Consider the following 19,355-nt stretch of genomic DNA (forward strand, 5'->3'; position numbering starts at 1 on the left):
AGAGTTTCTTCTAACTCAAGTGGGAGTGTAAAAATGGCCTGCGGCCCGTGGGCGGCCTGAAGCCCGCGGACGGCCTGTGTTGGGCTTGGCCAGTTTGGGCCCGGGCCCGAGCATAGCCTAGCTCGAACCCCTGGGCCTGGGCCATCATTTTGAAGCTCGTCCCCGGACCGTGGACTCGGCCCGAAGCCCGGCTTGCCCTGGGCCCAATGTCCTTTTTAGTGGAAAATAATAAAATTTTGATAGAAAAAATTAAAAAAAAAAAAAATGGTTAGGCCCACCCATGCTTGGCCCAAGCCTAAGGCCTGAATACCCCTGGGCCTGGGCCTAATTTTTTTCCATGTGACCCGGCCTAGCTTGAATGTTAGAGAGAGCCCGCGAGGCCCGACATGAGTTGGGCCCGGGTGGGCCAGGCTGAGCTAGATTTACACCCCTAGACTCAAGTCCCACTTCAACTACAGAGGACACCAACAAGCCTCCCAATCATGCTCCTGCAACTTGGGTTCCCTCTCTAACACTGTGTTTGAATAAGGGTGTAACAACCCTCACCTTACTCTTGTCATACTTGCATACATTCTTCATGACCTTGCTTTGTTATGTTAATTTGAAGGTTTTGTCTTGCCTTGATTTGCTTAAAGTTGCTTGCATGATTTTGTTCTTTGTTTAGTGTGTGTGTGTGGCCGAGGTCGCCTTGAGCTTAGTTCGCCTTTGAACCCTTGTACTTAGAACTGTTTTGAGACCTTGGTCGACCCCCACCTACACCTCGGGCATTTATTGCCGAGATGTTTTGCACCCAGTGAACCTTGTCTGCAGGCAGGTATGGCCTAGGCCGAGATGTGGCACGCCCCGGCCAAGGTGTGGCACAGCTTAGTCAAGTGTCGTCCTCCCTAGCCGATGTTTTGTTATCCTGTTGCCGAATCCTTGATTTGAGCCGATGTCATTTATTGCCGATGTGTTTTACCGAGCTTGCTGCATACGCGTTGTCAGAGACTTGTCTTATCAATCAATCACCTTTTTGAGCTGAACCAACCCGATAGCGCCACGTGCCTGAGCTGATTGTTAAGACAGCCGGCAGACCTTGAAACAAATCATTTTCTTGTCTCAAATCTTTGCCTTTAGAGAGAGAAGCTCTAGAGAGAAGGAAGAGAAGTTCTTGAGTGAGAGTAAGTCTTCCAAGCTTGATCTTCGTGGTTTGATCCGTTGGATTAGAGTTTTGAGGTTAGAATCTTGATCTACTTTGATTGTTGTTGTTGATCATCTAGCTGCATTGCATGATCGAATCTGTTTCGCATGTCATGCATCGATTTGAAGTTGGTTTTGGAAAGAGAAAATGGTTTTTCAGATGTTCTTGAAGAAAGCCTCGTTTTGATCCGAAAGTTTGGAACGAAAACCATGTTTTTATGTTTGTTCTTGCATGACCTTCTTGTATGGGTACCCAGGTCCATGTTTTGAACTCTTGGCATGAAACCTCAGATCTTTGTAACGAGTTTTGATCTTGCATTCATCTTTCTCATGATCATGTTCATCATATTCTTCATGTGCTTCAAAGGGGAACCCAGGTTTCCCCGACTTTGCTTTTTGGTTAAGGCCAGCAGGACCACACCTCGGCAAGGATGTGTGGGACCTCGGCAAAGACCTGGTTGGTACCCAGTGTGCTTTCATGAGATGAGAGCAGTGTTTAAACTCCCAGCATGTTTTGCTTTGATGTTTACTTGGATCTGTTAAGAATGCCGAGATCATTCGTATATAGGTATAGCTTGTTTTGAGAATGTGGTTTGCCGTGTGATTTGTAGGACCTTGACCCTTGCTTTGAGTCTACACCTGAAGAACTAGGTGAGTGGTATTATTGATAAAGCTATGTTATACTTGTTTTGATAAATCCTGCTTGCTTTGTTTTGACAAAAGTGTTTTGTTAAGCATGAATGAATAGCTCTTGTTTTGATGTGTCAAGTATACTCCTTGTTTTGATGCCATCTTTGAAAAGGATACGGTCCTCTCTTGGAAAGTCCCTCGTGCTGGAGGACTCTAAACTTTCGCAGCACTAAGTATAAAAGGATGCGGTCCTTGTTAAATCGGGCTACGGGCCTAAGTAACACCAGTTTTGCTATGTTAAATCGGGCTACGGGCCTAAGTAACACAAGTCCCTTGTACTTGAGGACTCTAAACTTTCGCGGTACCAAGTGCACAAGTCCCTTGTACTGAAGGACTCTAAACTTTCGCAGTACTAAGTGTAAAAGGATACAGTCCTTTCTTGAAAAGATTTCTATGTTAAATCGGGCTACGGGCCTAAGTAACACCAGTCCCTTGTGCTGGAGGACTATAAACTTTCGCAGTACCTTCGACTAAACGATAACATATCGTACAGCCCTTGATACTTGTAATACTTGATTGATGAATACGGTTCATCCCTTGTTCCGCCGATGTCAGTAAGCATCCCTTGAGACTTGTGATATTTGAATGATGAATACGGTTCATCCCTTGTTTTGCCGACGTTAGTAAGCATCCCTTGAGACTTGTAATATTTGAATGATGAATACGGTTCATCCCTTGTTTTGCCGACGTTAGTAAGCATCCCTTGAGACTTGTAATATTTGAATGATGAATACGGTTCATCCCTTGTTTTGCCGATGTCAGTAAGCATCTTTGGATACTTGTAATATTTGATTGATGAATACGGTTCATCCCTCGTCTTGATAAAGTTTGATGTGTTTCGTTTTGAAGGACCTCGGCTATATTCATGCAAAACCTTTATTATTAGTACCATTCACCGAGTATTCAGACTCACCCTCTCTATATATATGTAGGTGATGAGCAGGACGTCGGCGACGCCTAGACTATTTTGAAAGCTTGTTTTGGACTCACGATTATGTCGGCTTTGTTTTGTATTTATGTCGGCAATTCTTGAAAATCATGCTTCTTGGCTCGTATTAACTGTATTTTTGTATATGTCAGCTCGAGAAGCCTTTTGATCAAGATGTAATACTTATTTTACTTTGTTGTATTCAAGTTGTAAAGTTAATTGGAAATGTTTGGCATTGCATTTGATCTGCGCACAGCTCTTATGGACTGCTCGTATTTTAGATTATTGCTTCCGCATTTGTTAGCCCCGATTATTATACTCTGATTGTGTTAAGTTTTTGAAAGTTGGCCTTCGGTAATTACGGATTACTGGCTATCACGGCACCAAACTACTAGGGGCGGTTTGGGGTCGTGACAAAGGGATTTTGGGAAGGATTTGGAAAGGGAAAGGAAAAAAAAGAAAAGGTATGTAAAACTAGGTGAAATGTAGGTATATTTTATTCACATTTTATCTACATTTTCCCTTTCCTTTTCCCTTTCCAAATCGCTCCTCAAATCCTCCAATCAAACACAGTATAAATGGTTGTTTCAAGATCAATTGTGATGTGGCCTTCACTCATGACAAATCCAAAGCATCTATTGCAATTATTGCTAGAAACTGGAAAGCGGAGTTAGTAGAAGGTTGTGTCCAAACAATTTCATCTTCCTCAATTATGCAAGGTGAAGCAACTGATGTTCGGAAAGCATGCTATTTTGCTAATGCCCTCAACCTCATCCCGAAAACCATAGAAAATGATAACTAGGCAATGATTCATTTGTGTGGGTCTGAGACAATAATTCCTTGGGAAAGCAAGACAATTTTTCAAGATGTAAGGGACCTTAGACAATGACTTGCAGTCAACTTCAGCTGGAGTCCAAGAAAACTAAACAAACCAGAGCGTTAGGTGGCTAGAGCCCACATGAGTGGCTCTCTAAATACGGATTGGTCTCTTTCTCTTCACCCACCTAGATTTAGATAAACCTGTTAGGTTTTTGTAATTGGTAATCCTGTTTAACAAAACCTATTTCAATTATAATTTTATTCGCTCTTTTTATTTCAGTGAGGTTATGAATGTTTAAATGCGAATCCAACCTGAATTGTGTGCAAAGGAGTTTGTGATCTTGAAACTTTCATGTTTGCCACTTCGCTGACTACGTACGAGGATCGAGCTGCCTGGTCAGCTTGCGGGAGTTTACGGGGTAGCGCCAAATGGCAGGTTCGGGGCAGTGCCTAGGCAAGGTCGAGGGTCAGTGCCCCCGAAGCCAAAGTGGCTTGACTGCTCGAGCAGTCATCTGTGCACTCCGCTCGAGCGGTGAATGATATCATCCAATACTTTTGCAGAGTGCCTAAACTTCTGGAAAGAAAGTTTCACCGCTCAAGTGGTACAAGTTATGCTTAAGTGGTTAGCCTATATGTTTCGTACCACCTTTAGTCACATCGCTTGAGTGATGAAATGTGAGCTTTAGTGGTCTTCGTGATTTAGTTTACTTTAAAGTGCGCAGTTTGCTATTTCTAGGACTTAAGCCGTCCAGATTTTCAGAGAAGAAGAAAAAAATAAAGTGTTTCCTATTGGAGGGTGATTCTATGAGTGTTTCCTTAATAATTTAATAGTGATTAATGGATCCGTGAATTTTATATCAATATGATCAAGGGGTTTATTTGTTTTTTTTTATTTACAAAATAGAGAGTTGTTCTTAAGTGGATTTTGAGGAACTTGGGCATGAAACTTTAATGAATTCCAAAGTGGTTCATCATCGTGGATTCGACATCAGCGTTGCGGATTCAACGTTGGGTAAGACAATTCTAAGGTGAAGACGGTGGTGGAAGAGGCACATTGGAGTCGGTTCAATTCGAGTGTGAATTCGCTAAGTAATTGAGGGTACACTTATGGATTGTTTCATGGCTTTGACCTGTGATTTTTTTATTACAATTGGAGGCGCTCCAATTGTGGGTTTCTACGTTAAATCGTTGTGTCGATTTGTCTTTAATTGTTTGATTGAGATTATTATTTATTGTTTAAAAATTAAAACATAATCACAAATCAATATCTCAGGAATTTTTAGATTTTTCAAAACCTTTTTCTGGGTTGTAATGCTTTATTGCTTTTATTTGTTCAAAAAAAACAAAAGAAGCTTATGTTAATGTAAATGAATCATGAGTTGGGGCTTAAGCTTATACTATATGTTGCTTATATGAGCCTTCCAGATTGAGTTAGCTACATCCCTTGGGAAATTTTGAAAATGTGATGCCATATAGGCTCATCTCTTGGGCGACAATTGCAGGACTACAGAGCCATAGTGTACGTATCGTATTAGCATTCTCTTTTATAAAAATGTAATTTTAGATTCTGATTCGTGTGTTCAGCCTTCCCCAAACACCGCTTTAGCAAAAAGTTGCTCTTTTTATTTATTTTCTTTCCTTCTGAGATTTGTGTGTTGAATCTGCAAATTGCTAGTTATAGAAGTAACTTAAATATTATAGTTGAAGGTAAACTAAAATTAGCACAAATAAACTAACTTGGTCTTTTTTCAAAGGGCTCTCTCTATATGTTCTAAAAAATTTGGGGACGGATGATACATGGAATACCTTGAAATGTTCCCCTTTTCTTTATTCTTTTGACATGCCCAAACTGAGCTCTATAATCAATGAAATGTGGAAAGGTACAAAATTACTATATGAATAGAGGACTGCTACATTCACCGAATTTGTTTAGCCTAAATTCGTCCAAATGAGACTCTTCCGGGTAAAAATTCCCGTTTGGAAACTTGTGGGAGACTCATCACAGGAAGAGTCTCATTCCGACAAATTCGGACTGAACAAATTCAATGAATAAATCATTAATCATATGAATAATGTGTTTCATTATCATAATCTATTCAATTTTTTTATTTTATTTTTTATTTTTGTTATTGACTTACTTGCCAAAGTAATTAAAGCCTAAAATTGTGCTATAGAAGCTTCAACTACATTCATCCACAGTAGGGAAGCTGAAATTGGATCCGTTTGATTTAATTTTTGAATTGAGATTTAAGTGTTAAGTTATATTTTGAAAGATGAGTTGTTAAATGAGTTTTAAAAGTTGAAATCTGTTTCATTATGAATTTTGAAAATAATTTTGAGATGATTTGTAATTTTTTTTTTTTTTTTTGATTGATTAATATGTATAATATGAGAAAATGTGAAAGGAGAGAGCAGAGATGAAAGAGAAAAAGTGATTAATTGATTGATTAATAAAAAATAAGAATAAAAAAGAGAGGAGTTTTGAAAGTAATTTTGAATTATAGTTCATAAACATGTTTAATAAATATGTTTTATCTAAATCATAATTTAAAAACAAAATCATGATTTGAAATGTAAACCAAATGCTACCTAGCTTTCTTGCATGTGAAAGCAGGACAACACCACAGTAATCAATCTACAACAGGTGACAAAATGAAAGATCAGTCCTTGGATTCCAGTTTATGATTTAAGATACATTCAAAAACATGTATATATATGATTAGCCTGAACCACAAGATGATTGCTTTATCATTTTACAGAATCATCCATGATCCAACTTCAACTCAGGATACGCTTTCAGCACAAGAAATATCAATTTGTTTTATTACTTTTTCACGGGTATTGCTGTATTGTTATTTCCTCGAACAAATATGAACTACATTACAATGATTTTGGACTCATTCACAACCTCATCCCTTGAATTAATTGAGGTTGTCAAAGCTTGTTGGTTCAAAACCAAAATATTTGTGATACCACATCACTGCTCTAGAGACAGGAAAGCTAAAATACGCAACACATGAAACAAAAACTTTAACTGCAGTTCTAAATGAAGTCTGAAGTTAGCAGGGCTTGACATGTCATTTTCATTCAATCGTTTTCATTGTAGTCAGGCCGAACTGATTGTTCAAACTCCGCATCCATGATTACCCCATCCATGATATGTACAACGATCATCCCCTTCCTGAGATCTACATGCTGGGTCCTAACTCTGTTAACTATCAACATTCCATCCAAGTCCTTCGATATGTATAAACTGAATCCAGATAATGAATCATAACTAATCTCCTCACCAAATGGTACCGAAACTGAAGAGATCATCCTAGGCACAGCCGAAAAACCCAATATGCGAGTAAGTATTGCATGTGTGTCATTGAACTTCTCACCCGTTAAACTATCATTCAAACGTAGCCTCAAGTCACGCTCAAAAGCTCTCTCTGAAGGAACAAAGACTGTAAATGCAAGATCTTCAGGCAGCATTTCAATAATCATCTTACCAAATTGACCTGCCTTTTCATAACCCAAAGCCCGTTTTATTTTCTTATGCCGAAAAGAAGTTAATGTACTATCTGCCACTGATATATCTGGAAGCTTAAGTACTGAAATTATCACAACCAGGAGGCAACAAACAGAAGCAACTATACAAACAAATGCAACTGGGCTTTTCACAAAGCGACCTCTTGTTATCTTCATTAATAACAACCCATAAATCAATCTTTCTCATTAAGATTTGTTGCTTAAGCCTGCATTTACAAAGTCAAAAGTATTAACCTCAAAATTTGATCAATGTACATTAGTCATTTAAGTTGCAAATCTTTCAGATATTATACATTAATCTATACCAGTGTAAAAGTTTTCTACGAATGTAACAATTTTAGGATAGAATTATGGGAGCTTCTATTTCCGCATATAGCTTCCTCTCAGTGCAATATTTGGTTCGGAAGTAGATTTCCAAACAGACAAATGAGTTTTGTTCATAAATCAACTTTCAAATAAAAAATTCGGAAATTAAGTGTGTGAACTAAGATAATATGGTGTGTGGAAATAAAAGCTCCCTAATTATCCATACTAAATGAAATGATGACAATAGTATCCTCCACAGCTCTAACAGATTGCTAAAAATGAGTTAAAAATTTTGCATTAACAGCGATAGTCAACTATGATAATAATAAAACATGAAGCCTATAATTTAGTTGCATCTCTTTTTTCTTATTTTCTATTTTTTTTTTTTTTAGCAGCAACAAGAAGATACTTCATTGAATAAAAAAGCGATAACAAAGAGAGAAGAAGATGTCCTCTTACAATGAGGAATACACAACACACACACTCAAAAAAATACAAAAACTAACTAATAAAACCAGCAGGTAAACATCCCCAAGACTAGGACTGACAAACGGCTCCCCAGTCTTTGCAAACCAAAAAAAGGGGATCCCTTTGCATGGGGGAGACACATAAGCCCAAAATGAGGCTAAGTGACATGCCTTCTCCCACAATAAATCCTCATCCGCTCCTCGTCTTCGAAAATTCGTACATTCCTCTCCAACCAAATGGTCCAGAAAATGGCAACTACACTGCAAGACCACAATGACTTGGCTTTCCTATTGCCACCAAAACTGCCAAAATTAATTAAAAGCATGTGCGTGCAGACCCTTGGAGATACCGACTGTAAATCACAAAGCCCAAAAAGGCACTTCCATAAAGAGAGAGCCAATGGATAGTGAAGAAATAAGTGGTTCGCCGATTCCACATTCCTCCTACACATTGTGCACAAAGGGAGTGATTAGGTCTTCTCCTTTGGAAGAGAGCATTGGTCATAATGCTTCATTGGGCCAAGGACCAAATCAAAAACTTCACTTTATGAGGTAGAACAGCCTTCCAAATTTACTAACGAAATGGAAACAAAGGAACGGAGGGCACATCAATGATTTTTATCAAAAAAGGATTTGCATGAGAAGACCCCAAAAGAATTGATATTCCAAACCCTCTTATCACAAGTGGAAGGAGACAAAGAAACCCCCTCAAGAAATGACAACAAAGATACCAACTCGAGATTCCCTATCACTTAGATTTTTGATGAAGTAAAGTTCCATAAGATTGGTGCCAAATTAGAGCATGCCACCAATGCAATTGAAACCTTCCGAGGTCAGACCACTCTATAAAGAAGTGGAAAAGCTCTATCAAAAGAAGAATCCCCCACCCAAACATCCTCTAAAAAACGGGCGCTTTCCCCGTTACCCACTTTCAAAGAAAGGAATCTAGACATAAACAGAAACACACGAGAGATGGATTTCCAATGGAATGCCATAATGATTCACTTTCGACGGGAAACCTCCATAACCACTTGCTCAAGAGAGCAATGTTTCTTGCCACAATGTTCCCAATAGCAAGGCCCCCTATATTTCTAGGAAGATAAACAACCTCCCACTTGGCTAGGTGATCCCTCTTCCCCTCATCATATCCTTACCAGAAAAAATCCCTCATTAGTTTTTCAATATTTTTGGCAATCCTAACCGGAATTTTGAACAAAGACAAAGAATACACAAGAATGCAACTCAACATGGACTGCACCAAAGTGTACCTCCCCCATTAGATAACAAGGCTCTCTTCCATCCCTCCAACCTCTTACCAATCTTAACAAGAACAAGATTCTAAAACACCTCTGACCTAGGATCTCAGCCCAACGGTAGCCCTAAATACTTGAGAGGGAACTTTTCTATGGAACAACCTAGAATGACTGCCATCCTTTGCACCTAACTATGCTCCGGATTAATGCCGACAACATTACTCTTATGCTAAGTTACACGGACTCGAGTACGGGTATCGGGTGCGGGTGCGTATCTAGGGGTCGGACACTTCAAAATTAAAAATTAAGGATACGTGGATATGTATCCAAATTTGAATACGGGTACGGGGATACGTTAAATAGGTTTTTTTAAAAATATATATTTATTATAACGCGGACACAGGACATGACAATTTTTGAAAAATGGGAATACGGACACGACAGGAGACACGGCAAATTTTTTAATTTTTTTATAAATATTTTTATTTTAATGTACATTAATTATTTTATTTATTTATTCTATTTTTTAAATAATGTGTTTCAATTAATTTTTTTATTTATTTTTATTTTTTTTATTAATATATATAAGTATATATTATCTTATAAATATATTATATGTTATATAATAATTATTATGTAATATATAATAATAATATAACTATTATTATTATTATATATAAACTATTATTATTATATATAGATAGATACGAATAGAGATATGAATCAACAGACAGACGAACGACAGAGACAGAGGGAGAGAAAAGCGAAGCCATCGATCGCGATCGCAAGGGAGAGAGAGAGAGAGAGAGGCTTTTCGAAGTTGCCCGGGTGTTCGGCTGTTCGATCGACTGATGGAGCTTCGATCTTCGACTGGATCGAAAGGATGGAGCTCAATCGAGGTCTTCGATCTTCGACTGGATGGAGCTTTGACCAGGTTCTCTCTTGCTCTCACCTCTTTCATTTCTTTTGCATTGTAAAGAGCCGTGTCCGAGAGAGAATAGGCGAATCTGACACAAATCCCACACCCGCACCCATGTCCTGTCGTGTCGACATGGGTACTTCGCCCCAAAGTGCCGAGTCCATGTGACACAGCTCTTATGAAGATTGACTTTAAGACCCAACACAATTTCAAAGACTCTCAAAAGTGCTAAACGATTGCCAACTTTACTTTCCTCTTTTAATTAAGATAGTATCATTAGCAAATTGTAAATGAGTGACATTAATCTTATCCCTAACCACCACAAATCCTTCAATCACACCCTTTTCCATGGCCCTATCAATCAATCTTCCCAACGCATCCACTACCAAAATGATGAATAGGAAAGGGGACAATGGATCGCCTTGCCTTAATCTCCTGGATGCCAAAAAGGATCTCCCTAGTTTCCCATTCACAATGAGTGACAAGTTGCACGTTGATACACACCCCCAAATCCACTTCCTCCATCTGTCCCCAAAGCCCTTTGTTTGCATAACAAAATCCAAGAAAGACCAATCCACATGATCGTAAGCTTTCTCAAAATCCACCTGAAAATGATTCCCTCCTTATGCAATCTTCTATACTCTTCCACCACCCCATTGGCCACTAGAGCCACATCCAAAATCTACTGTCCATGCACAAAGGCATTTTGTGTCATAGATATTGTGACTCCCAGGACAGCCCTAAACCTCTTTGAAAGCAACTTTCCCAAAATCTTATAAAGAGATGTGACCAACTAATGGGTCTAAAATTCCCAATCTTAACCGACTTCTATCTTTTAGGAATAAGACAAATGAACGATGCGTTGGTGCATAAATTAACCACTCCATTTTCAAAGAATTCACCAAACACTCCCATTAGATCCGCTTTCACTACATCCCAACAATCTTGTAAGACCGCCATAGAAAAACCATCCGGGCCAGGAGCCTTATCTCTATCGCATTCAAAACGACATGTTGAACCTCACTCTCATCGAAGGGCCTCTCTAGCCATCTAGCTTTAGAATCTTCCACCGGCTTCCAATCAATACCTTTAATCCTTGGTCGCTCCACTCCGCCGTTAAAGTCCAAATTCGAGTAAAACTTGAAAATCTCATTAACAACTTGCTCCTCCTTATTCACCACCACCTCTTGCTCAACCTCCAAATTCTTAATGAAATTCTTCTTCCTCTTCCCCGACCCAACTCTGTGGAAGAATTTGGAATTAATATCGTCTTCCTTTGCTCATTTTAACTTTGCCCTTTGCTCCCAAAAAATCTATTCCCTGAAAACAATCTCTTCTAATCTCATTTTTAACATGTTCCCTTTCCACCCTCATCTCTCTTGACAAGCCCTTCCTTATCTCCTTTGCATCTATCTCATCAATGCTCTTTAACTATCTCAACTTTTGCTTCTGACAGATCACCAAAGACCTCTTGCTCCCACACTTTCAGTTTCTCCTTAATCCCTCTTAATTTTCTCATTAATCTAAACCCCTCCCACCCATGACATCTACAACTTTCCTACCAACCCCAAAAATTTTCTTAAATGATTGATCCTTTAGCCACATGTTTTCAAACCTGAAGGGTAATGGACCCCATTTAAATGGGAAGCTCTCTAAAATCTCTGGGCAGTGATCCAAAACCACTCTGGGCAGTGACTCTTGCCTAATAAAGGGGAACAACTCCTCCCACGCCAAAGAGTGAAGAAATCTGTCCAACATACAGCACACTAGGTTTTCCTAAAGATTAGACCATGTGAATCGGGCATTACTCAAAGGGAGATCGATCAACTCACAATCCCTAATGAAAGAGTCAAAAACCCTCATACTCCTGTTCGTGGAATTTGCATTGAGCTTTTTTGAGACAAGTCTACATTGAAATCCCCACCACACACCAATTAAGAGAACAAAGCCCATATAAACCTTGCCAATTCCTCCCACCATTCCAGACGACCATTAGGCCTATTGGGACCATACACCCCTGTCAACCACCATTCACTATTGTCATGATTTCGAAACTTGAAAGACAATGAAAAAACCCTTAAAAGTGTCTCGCACTCAACCTCTACTCTCTCCTAAAAAATCATCATAATGCCCCCTGATCTCCCACAAGATGGCAAAAATGCCCATTTTCGAAACCTAGTCCCCCAAATGCTTCTGATGAGAAACCTATCACACCTCACTCTTTGTTTCTTGAACATCACAATGTCCAATTGATGCACGTTCAAAAATTCTTTAATCACCACCCTCTTTCTACAGGAGCGCAGTCCTCTTAACATTCCAACTCAAAATCTTCATTTTGAACCAACATTTCCCCTCACCTCCTTTGCCCTTCCCTCATAATTGATGCCACTCTAAGTTTCTTAACAATCCCCGACCCTTTCCTATTACCACTGTTTCTATGGATGCTAAATAATTTAGTTGCACCTCAGCATCTCTTCGTTAACCTTAACTCGATTTGCTCTACAAGACTACAATTACTTATTTTCACGTTTGATGAAAATAATTTCATCGGAGTTTCTTGTTATTTTCTCAAAATATATAAATTATTAGATTGAATGTTTTAAAATACTAGTGGTGGTGCACGTGATAATTATATATATATATATATATATATTTATTATCCATTCAAATTGGATATTTTTTGAAATTTTATTAGTTTTATCAGTCATTAAAAACACACACACACACACACACACATTTTTAAGGAGTTTGTATTTTATGTATGCATATTATTGTGAGTGTGTGAAGTGAGATATTAAATATTAATAACCTATTAATTTATTGTGTTGTATATATTTACAAATAGCAATTGTAGGAGTCAATAGCCAGAGCATGCAACGCCAGCATAATTTGCACAGCAACAGCAACAGCCTCAACAAACTCTGGGAATAAGAACTTTAGAATCATACCAATTATTAAACAAGCTACAAAAGGGTATAAAAAATCTACCAACATGACAAACAGACTAAAGCACACCAACAGTTGTCAAACCTTTGTTACTTGTGTAATTGAAGTAGTACTCATGTTTTTTTTTTATTATAAAAAATAAAAAGAGAATTTATGAGGCTGCCCAATGGCAAACCCGATCCTAAAATAGATCAAATACCATACACATAAAATAAAACAGTGTTGTGAAAGGCGTGCCTAGGCGCAAGGCGCAGTGAGGCGCAGAGGCTGCAACTGAAGGGACCCAAGGCGAGGCGATATAGATGAGTCACGCGCCTTGGGTTAGGCACAAAAAGGCTCAAGGAAACACTTAAGTGTGCCTCTTTTTTTTTTCTTTTTTTTTTCTGATGCTGTCCGAGCCTTGCAGTCACCCAGCAAAGATGAACTCATGCAACTCAATATCCAAATCAATCGACGACTGAAAGCCCTAAAATTGATCGAAGAAAGCTTAAGGTTCGTTGCGACTTCATCATTGCTAGGTGACTGCAACTTTGTTGCGACTTCATCTCTTCTCTTCCTCTGGGCTCGTCACGACTTCATCTTTGCTGGGTGACTGCAACTTCGTCTTCTTCTTCTTCGTTGTGCTGCTTCAATTAAACCTTCTTCTTTTTTTTGCTGCTTATTCACTATGTTGCTGGGTGTTTTTTTTTCCTCCTCCTTCTCCTTCTCCTTCTCCTCCTCTTCTTCTTTGCTGGGTGTTGTCGTCTCTTTGTTTTTGTTTTTTTTTTTTTTTGCTGCTTCGCTGCTGGTACTGGGTGTTTTTTTTTCCTTCTCTTTTTCTTTGCTGGGTGCTGTTCTCTCTCTGTTTTTTTTTGCTGCTTCTTCATTGCTGCTGCTGCTGGGGACTTTATTTTTTTCTCTTCCTCCTTCGTCTTCTTCATTGCTCTCTGTTTTTTGTATTCTTCTTTGGTTTTTTTTTTTCCTGCTGCTATCGGTCTGTTTTGAGTCTGTCTCTGTTAGGAAAAACAAATTACAAATAATTAATTAATCACACATTACATTACACTGAAGTTATTTTCCTTTTATTAAATTTGTTGTATAGAAAGTGACATCTAAAAGTAATAGAAAAGATTCGGTGTGGAAACATGCCCATTTGATAGAGCCTAATAACTTAAATAGGTTTGAATGTAATTTTTGTGGTAAAGTATCAAATGGAGGTGTTTATAGGGTGAAACAACACCTTGCGGGAGGTTATAGGAATGTCACTGCTTGCTCAAAGTATCCAGCTCATGTAAAAGAAGAGATTAGAGAGTTCATGTCAAAAAAGAAGACGCAAAAATAAGAAATGAACACGTTGCCTGATTTCGATGACATGGATATGAAAGATAAAGATGTTGAAATCAATGTCAATCAACGCTGTAAGTTGACAAGTAGCAGCCAAGATTCATCCAAATCCAAAATGCCAAAGAGAAACGGGCCTATGGATGTTTACTTCACACCCAATCCTGAATCAGTGGTGAAAAATCGAAGAGATCAAGCAAAAGGGAAGCAAACACAAATTGATTATAAAAAAGAAATGAGCGCTCAGGTAGTGCAAAGATTTGCAAGGTAGATGTATGATGCTAGTATCCCTCTTAACACTCTAAATTATGAGAGTTTTGGACCAATGATTGAAGAAATGAACATGTTGCCTAATTTCAGTCCAACACATTAGCTATTCAAAGAAGAAACGAACATGTTGCTTGATTTCGGTCCAAAACTCTCATAATTTACAGCATTGAAAGGGATACCAGCATCATACATCCACCTTGCAAATCTTTGCACTGCCCGAGCTCTCATTTCTTTTTTGTAAGAATCCTTCTCATCAATTTGTGTTTGCTTCCCTTTTGCTTGGTCTCTTCAATTTTTCACCACTAATTCAGGATGGGGTGTGAAGTAAACATCCATAGGCCTGTTTCTCTTTGGTATTTTTTGATTTGGATTTGGATAAACCTTGGCTACTACTTGTCAACTTACGGCGTTGATTGACATTGATCTCAACATCTTCATTTTCCATGTCCATGTCATTGAAATCAAGCAACATGTTCATTTCTTTTTGTTGCGTCTTCTTTTTTGACATGAACTCTCTAATCTTTTCTTTTACATAAGCTGGACACTTTGGGCAAGCAGTGACATTCCTATAACCATTTGCGAGATGTTGTTTCATCCGATAAACACCTCCATTTGATACTTTACCACAAAAATTACATTCAAACTTATTTAAGTTATTGGGCTCTACCAAATGGGCATATTTCCACGCCGGATCTTTTCTATTATTTTTAGATGTCATTTTCTACACAACAAATTTAATAAATGGAAAATAATTTCAGTGTAATGTAATGTGTGATTAATTAATTATTTGTAATTTTTTTTTCCTAACAGAGAGACTCAAAACAAAGACCAACAGCAGCAAAAAAAAAAAAAAAAAAAAGAATAAAAAAAAAACAGAGAGCAATGAAGAAGAAGGGGAAGAAGGAGGAGAAGAAGAAGAGGGGGGAAAAAAAAACAGAGAGACAACAGCACCCAGCAAAGAAGAAGAGGAGGAGAAGGAGAAGGAGAAGAAGGGAAAAAAAAACACCCAGCAGCAGCAATGAAGCAGCAAAAAAAAACAGAGACAACAGCACCCAGCAAAGAAGAAGAGGAGGAGGAGAAGAAGAAGAAGAAGGGAAAAAAAAACACCCAGCAGCACAGCGAATAAGCAGCAAAAAAAAAAAAAAGTTGAATTGAAGCAACACGGCGACGAAAAAGAAGAAGAAGGCGAACCTGAAGACAAAGTTGCAGTCACCCAGCAAAGATGAAGTCGTGACAAGCCCAGAGGAAAAGAAGAGATGAAGTCGCAACGAAGTTGCAGTCACCCAACAAAGATGAAATCGCAACGAACCTCAAGCTTTCTTCGATCGATTTTAGGGCTTTCAATCGTCGATTGATTTGGGTATTGAGTTGTATGAGTTGTAATCCTATGTGGTTGGACACTTTCAAACTCATATCAGAGCCATTAGATAAGCATTAGGAGAAGAAAGAAAAAGAAAAAGAAAAAGAAAAAAAAAAAAAAAGAAAAGGCACGCTTAAGCGTCACCTCCTTTTTGCGCCTAACCCAAGGCTCAGAGAAGGCGCAAAACTCATCCATATTGCCTTGCCTTGGGTCCCTTCAGTCGCAGCCCCTGCACCTCGCTACGCCTTGCACCTAGGCGCGCCTTTCACAACACTGGTTGGCTTCCAGTTACTAACCCTAGTAGTACGGTTCTTATATAAATGAATATGTATATGTATATCAGGGTATTAAGTAGTCCAATCTATGAAGCATGGACACGCCAAAATGGAAGCCGTGGCGGTGTCGGATACGGGGACACGTACGGGACACGGCATCTGGCGTGTCCCCTTAATTTAATTAATTTTTATGCGAGGGACACGGCAGAGACACGCGTGTCCAAATCTGGACACGCCATGGGACACGGGAGAAGAGTAAATGAAAGAGAAAATGAGTACAAACCTGGTCAGCGACTTCTCAGCCTTCAATCTCGAGCCAATCGACCTCCATCCAATCCATTTCGACGATCCAGTCCACTTCAACTCAGAGCTTTCTCTCTCGCCTTCGGCTTCGCATTTGCAGAGCTCTCTCTCTCTCGCCTTCTCTCTCTCTCCCTCCCTTGCGATCGCGATCGCGATCGCTTCTGTCTCCCTCTCTCTCGCTGATCGCGATCGCGCAATCGCTGGTCTCCTCTCTCTCGCTGATCGCGATCGGTGGTCTCCCTCTCTCTCGCTTTTGCTTCTGTCTCCCTCTGTCTCTTCTGTCTCCCCCGTCTTTATCCATATAGGAGTATAATATATGTAACTATTATTTATTATAATAACTATTATTATATTATAATAACAATAACTATTATAATAACTATTATTATTATTATATATTATAACTAATAGCTATTATAATTATATATTATATAATAGTTATTATATAACATAAATATACTTATAAGATAATATATAATACATATTATAAAATAATATATACTTATTAATAAATAAATAAATAAATACATATGTAAAATAAAATAAAAAAATTAATTAGAACACATTATTTAAAAAATAAAATAAATAAATAAAATAATTAATGTGCATTAAAATAAAAATATTTATAAAAAAATTAAAAAATTTGCCGTGTCCCCTGCCGTGTCCGTGTCCCCATTTTTTAGAAATTGCCGTGTCCCGTGTCCGTGTCCGTGTCCGTGTCCGTGTCCGTGTCCGTGTCCGTATGCGTGTCCGTGTCCATGTCCATGTCCGTGCTTCATAGAGTCCAATTCACATTATACCATATTGGGTCATTATGGCCTCTTATTCAAACAGGGCCGGCATTGAGCAAAGGCGAGCAAAGTGGCCACTTAGGGCCCCTAATTTGTCTCAAAAAATGGGACCCCAGTTGGTTAAAAAACAAAATTAGAAACAAGAGACATGACTTCTAATGAACAAAAATCAATTTCAAGTAAGTGAATAAGGGGTGAAAAAAAATTACAATGAAGTTAAAATTGACGACAAATCTCAATTTCTATAAGCAAATCTAGAAATTTAAAGAACAACACATGGAATCCACTCAAGTCCTAATGAAACTCACAACAAAAAAAGGGGGTCAAATATGAGTTACATATTACAATGAAGTTAGAATACACAATGTATTTCAATTTCTATAAGAATCCCAAATTTTAACAAACGCATGGAATCCACAAAAGTTCAAATCAAATTCACAACAAATTTCGTTACCTAATTTATTTATTTTTTTTCACACACTCTCCTAAACCACTTTGCTCCCCCTTCTCTACACTCTCAGCTCACTTTTCCATCTCTTCAGCGTTAATCTTATTTCCTCCCAAGTATACAAGTACATATTATTAGTACTAATAATACTAACACATTAGCAACCAGGTAATAATACCACAACCTCATAATCAGCATCAACTTAAGAAAGAAGTCTATGCAACAACAGTGAGAACTCCTAGATAATCAGACCACAAAACCTGGTCGCCTTGCATCCAACATTGAACCAAACAAACTTTTATCAAACAGATGGTGCTCATATGTTGTAACTTATCTATCTCTACTGCACCAATTAAAACTTAGCATAATATTCGAGTAATAATTTACCAAATTGACAAATTAACAAAATCTTGATAGGGATCTAAAAAAATTAAAATTGTACAAAATTAATAATAAACCATGGCAACACATTGGTTAGCAGAGAACATCACATACCAAAACAATAGAGTGAAGAAAGGAATCAGAACTCACGGTGAGTGACTAAGCAAGAACTTGCTGACATATTCTTAAAAATGAAATCAAAGATGCAATGAGTTATTGTTTTGATTTGGAAATACAAATAGGCAAAGAGAAAGCGTTGCGTGTACAAGCCCTAACCCTAACCCTAACCCAAAAAAAATTGAAAGATAGGAAGAATAGAGTTAGAAAGAAAGAAAGAAATATGATCTAATGGAATGCTTTACCGCAAAGAATCGATGATGAACCATGCAATGATCGATCAATTGTCCTTCTTTTCATCGAAATTGCATCAAAATCGCCTTTCCAACGGTGCTCACTCTTCTCCAGATGATGGTTGTTGTGGTGGTGGTGGTGATCGGAGATGATGCTTGTGGTTGGATATACGGTTCGGCATTGCAGTCTCGCGAGCTTCAGAGTTCGCTGCCATTAAAAAAGGATGATCACCTTCATTCATTTTTTATTTATTTAAATAAATAAATTAATTACTCTAATTTTTTGATTAATTTGTTATCAAAATATTTTTAAAATTTTTCATCTTACTTTAAATTTATCTTTTCATCAAATTTAGTTAAAAACATATATTTTTAATGTTTTGTCGTTTTAATTTTCATCAAATTTTTAAAAGATTTAATAAATTTTTAATTTGATAAAAAAAATGTCTCTCAATTGATTTGATGAATGAATTAGACAGTTTTGTAAGGAATGTCCAACTGTTTTAAATTGTTTTAAACAAAATTCAACTCATTTTTATAATATCTCATTTTTTTGATAACTATGATAGAAAAATAAAATTATCTCTTTTATTGGCAAATCCAAGATTAAAAAGCCACTTCAATTTTTTATACCACGTTTTCAAACAAATTGACATTTTTTAGAAAAGGTTTGGAATTGATAAAAAATTAATAAAGAGAAGGTGAGGACTAAAGGTAAATAACAACGGATTTGTGTTACGAGAATAAATTATCTTCTACTGATATATTCAATACATTCATTGCTCATCAAAAGAGCATACATATATGGTAGGAAAG

General features: G+C 37.8%; 1 protein-coding gene across 1 annotated transcript; it reads right to left on the reverse strand.

Moving 5' to 3' along the window:
• Window positions 1–6,410: 6,410 nt before the first annotated feature.
• Window positions 6,411–18,690, reverse strand: LOC114260671 (Fasciclin-like arabinogalactan family protein). The gene is made up of 2 exons (XM_028200842.2): window positions 18,552–18,690; window positions 6,411–7,356 (listed from the first exon to the last, which is right to left on the reverse strand). Exon 2 carries the CDS (start codon window positions 7,304–7,306, stop codon window positions 6,704–6,706), a length of 603 nt encoding a protein of 200 aa, XP_028056643.2. The 5' UTR covers window positions 7,307–7,356; window positions 18,552–18,690; the 3' UTR covers window positions 6,411–6,703.
• Window positions 18,691–19,355: the final 665 nt, after the last annotated feature.

Source organism: Camellia sinensis, chromosome 3, assembly GCF_055761805.1.
Source record: "Camellia sinensis isolate YWXY chromosome 3, ASM5576180v1, whole genome shotgun sequence".
Classification (NCBI taxonomy): domain Eukaryota; kingdom Viridiplantae; phylum Streptophyta; class Magnoliopsida; order Ericales; family Theaceae; genus Camellia; species Camellia sinensis.

Coding starts and splice junctions, on each gene's coding strand:
- LOC114260671 (XM_028200842.2), bottom strand. CDS start 7,306: ATGAAGATAACAAGAGGTCGCTTTGTGAAAAGCCCAGTTGCATTTGTT.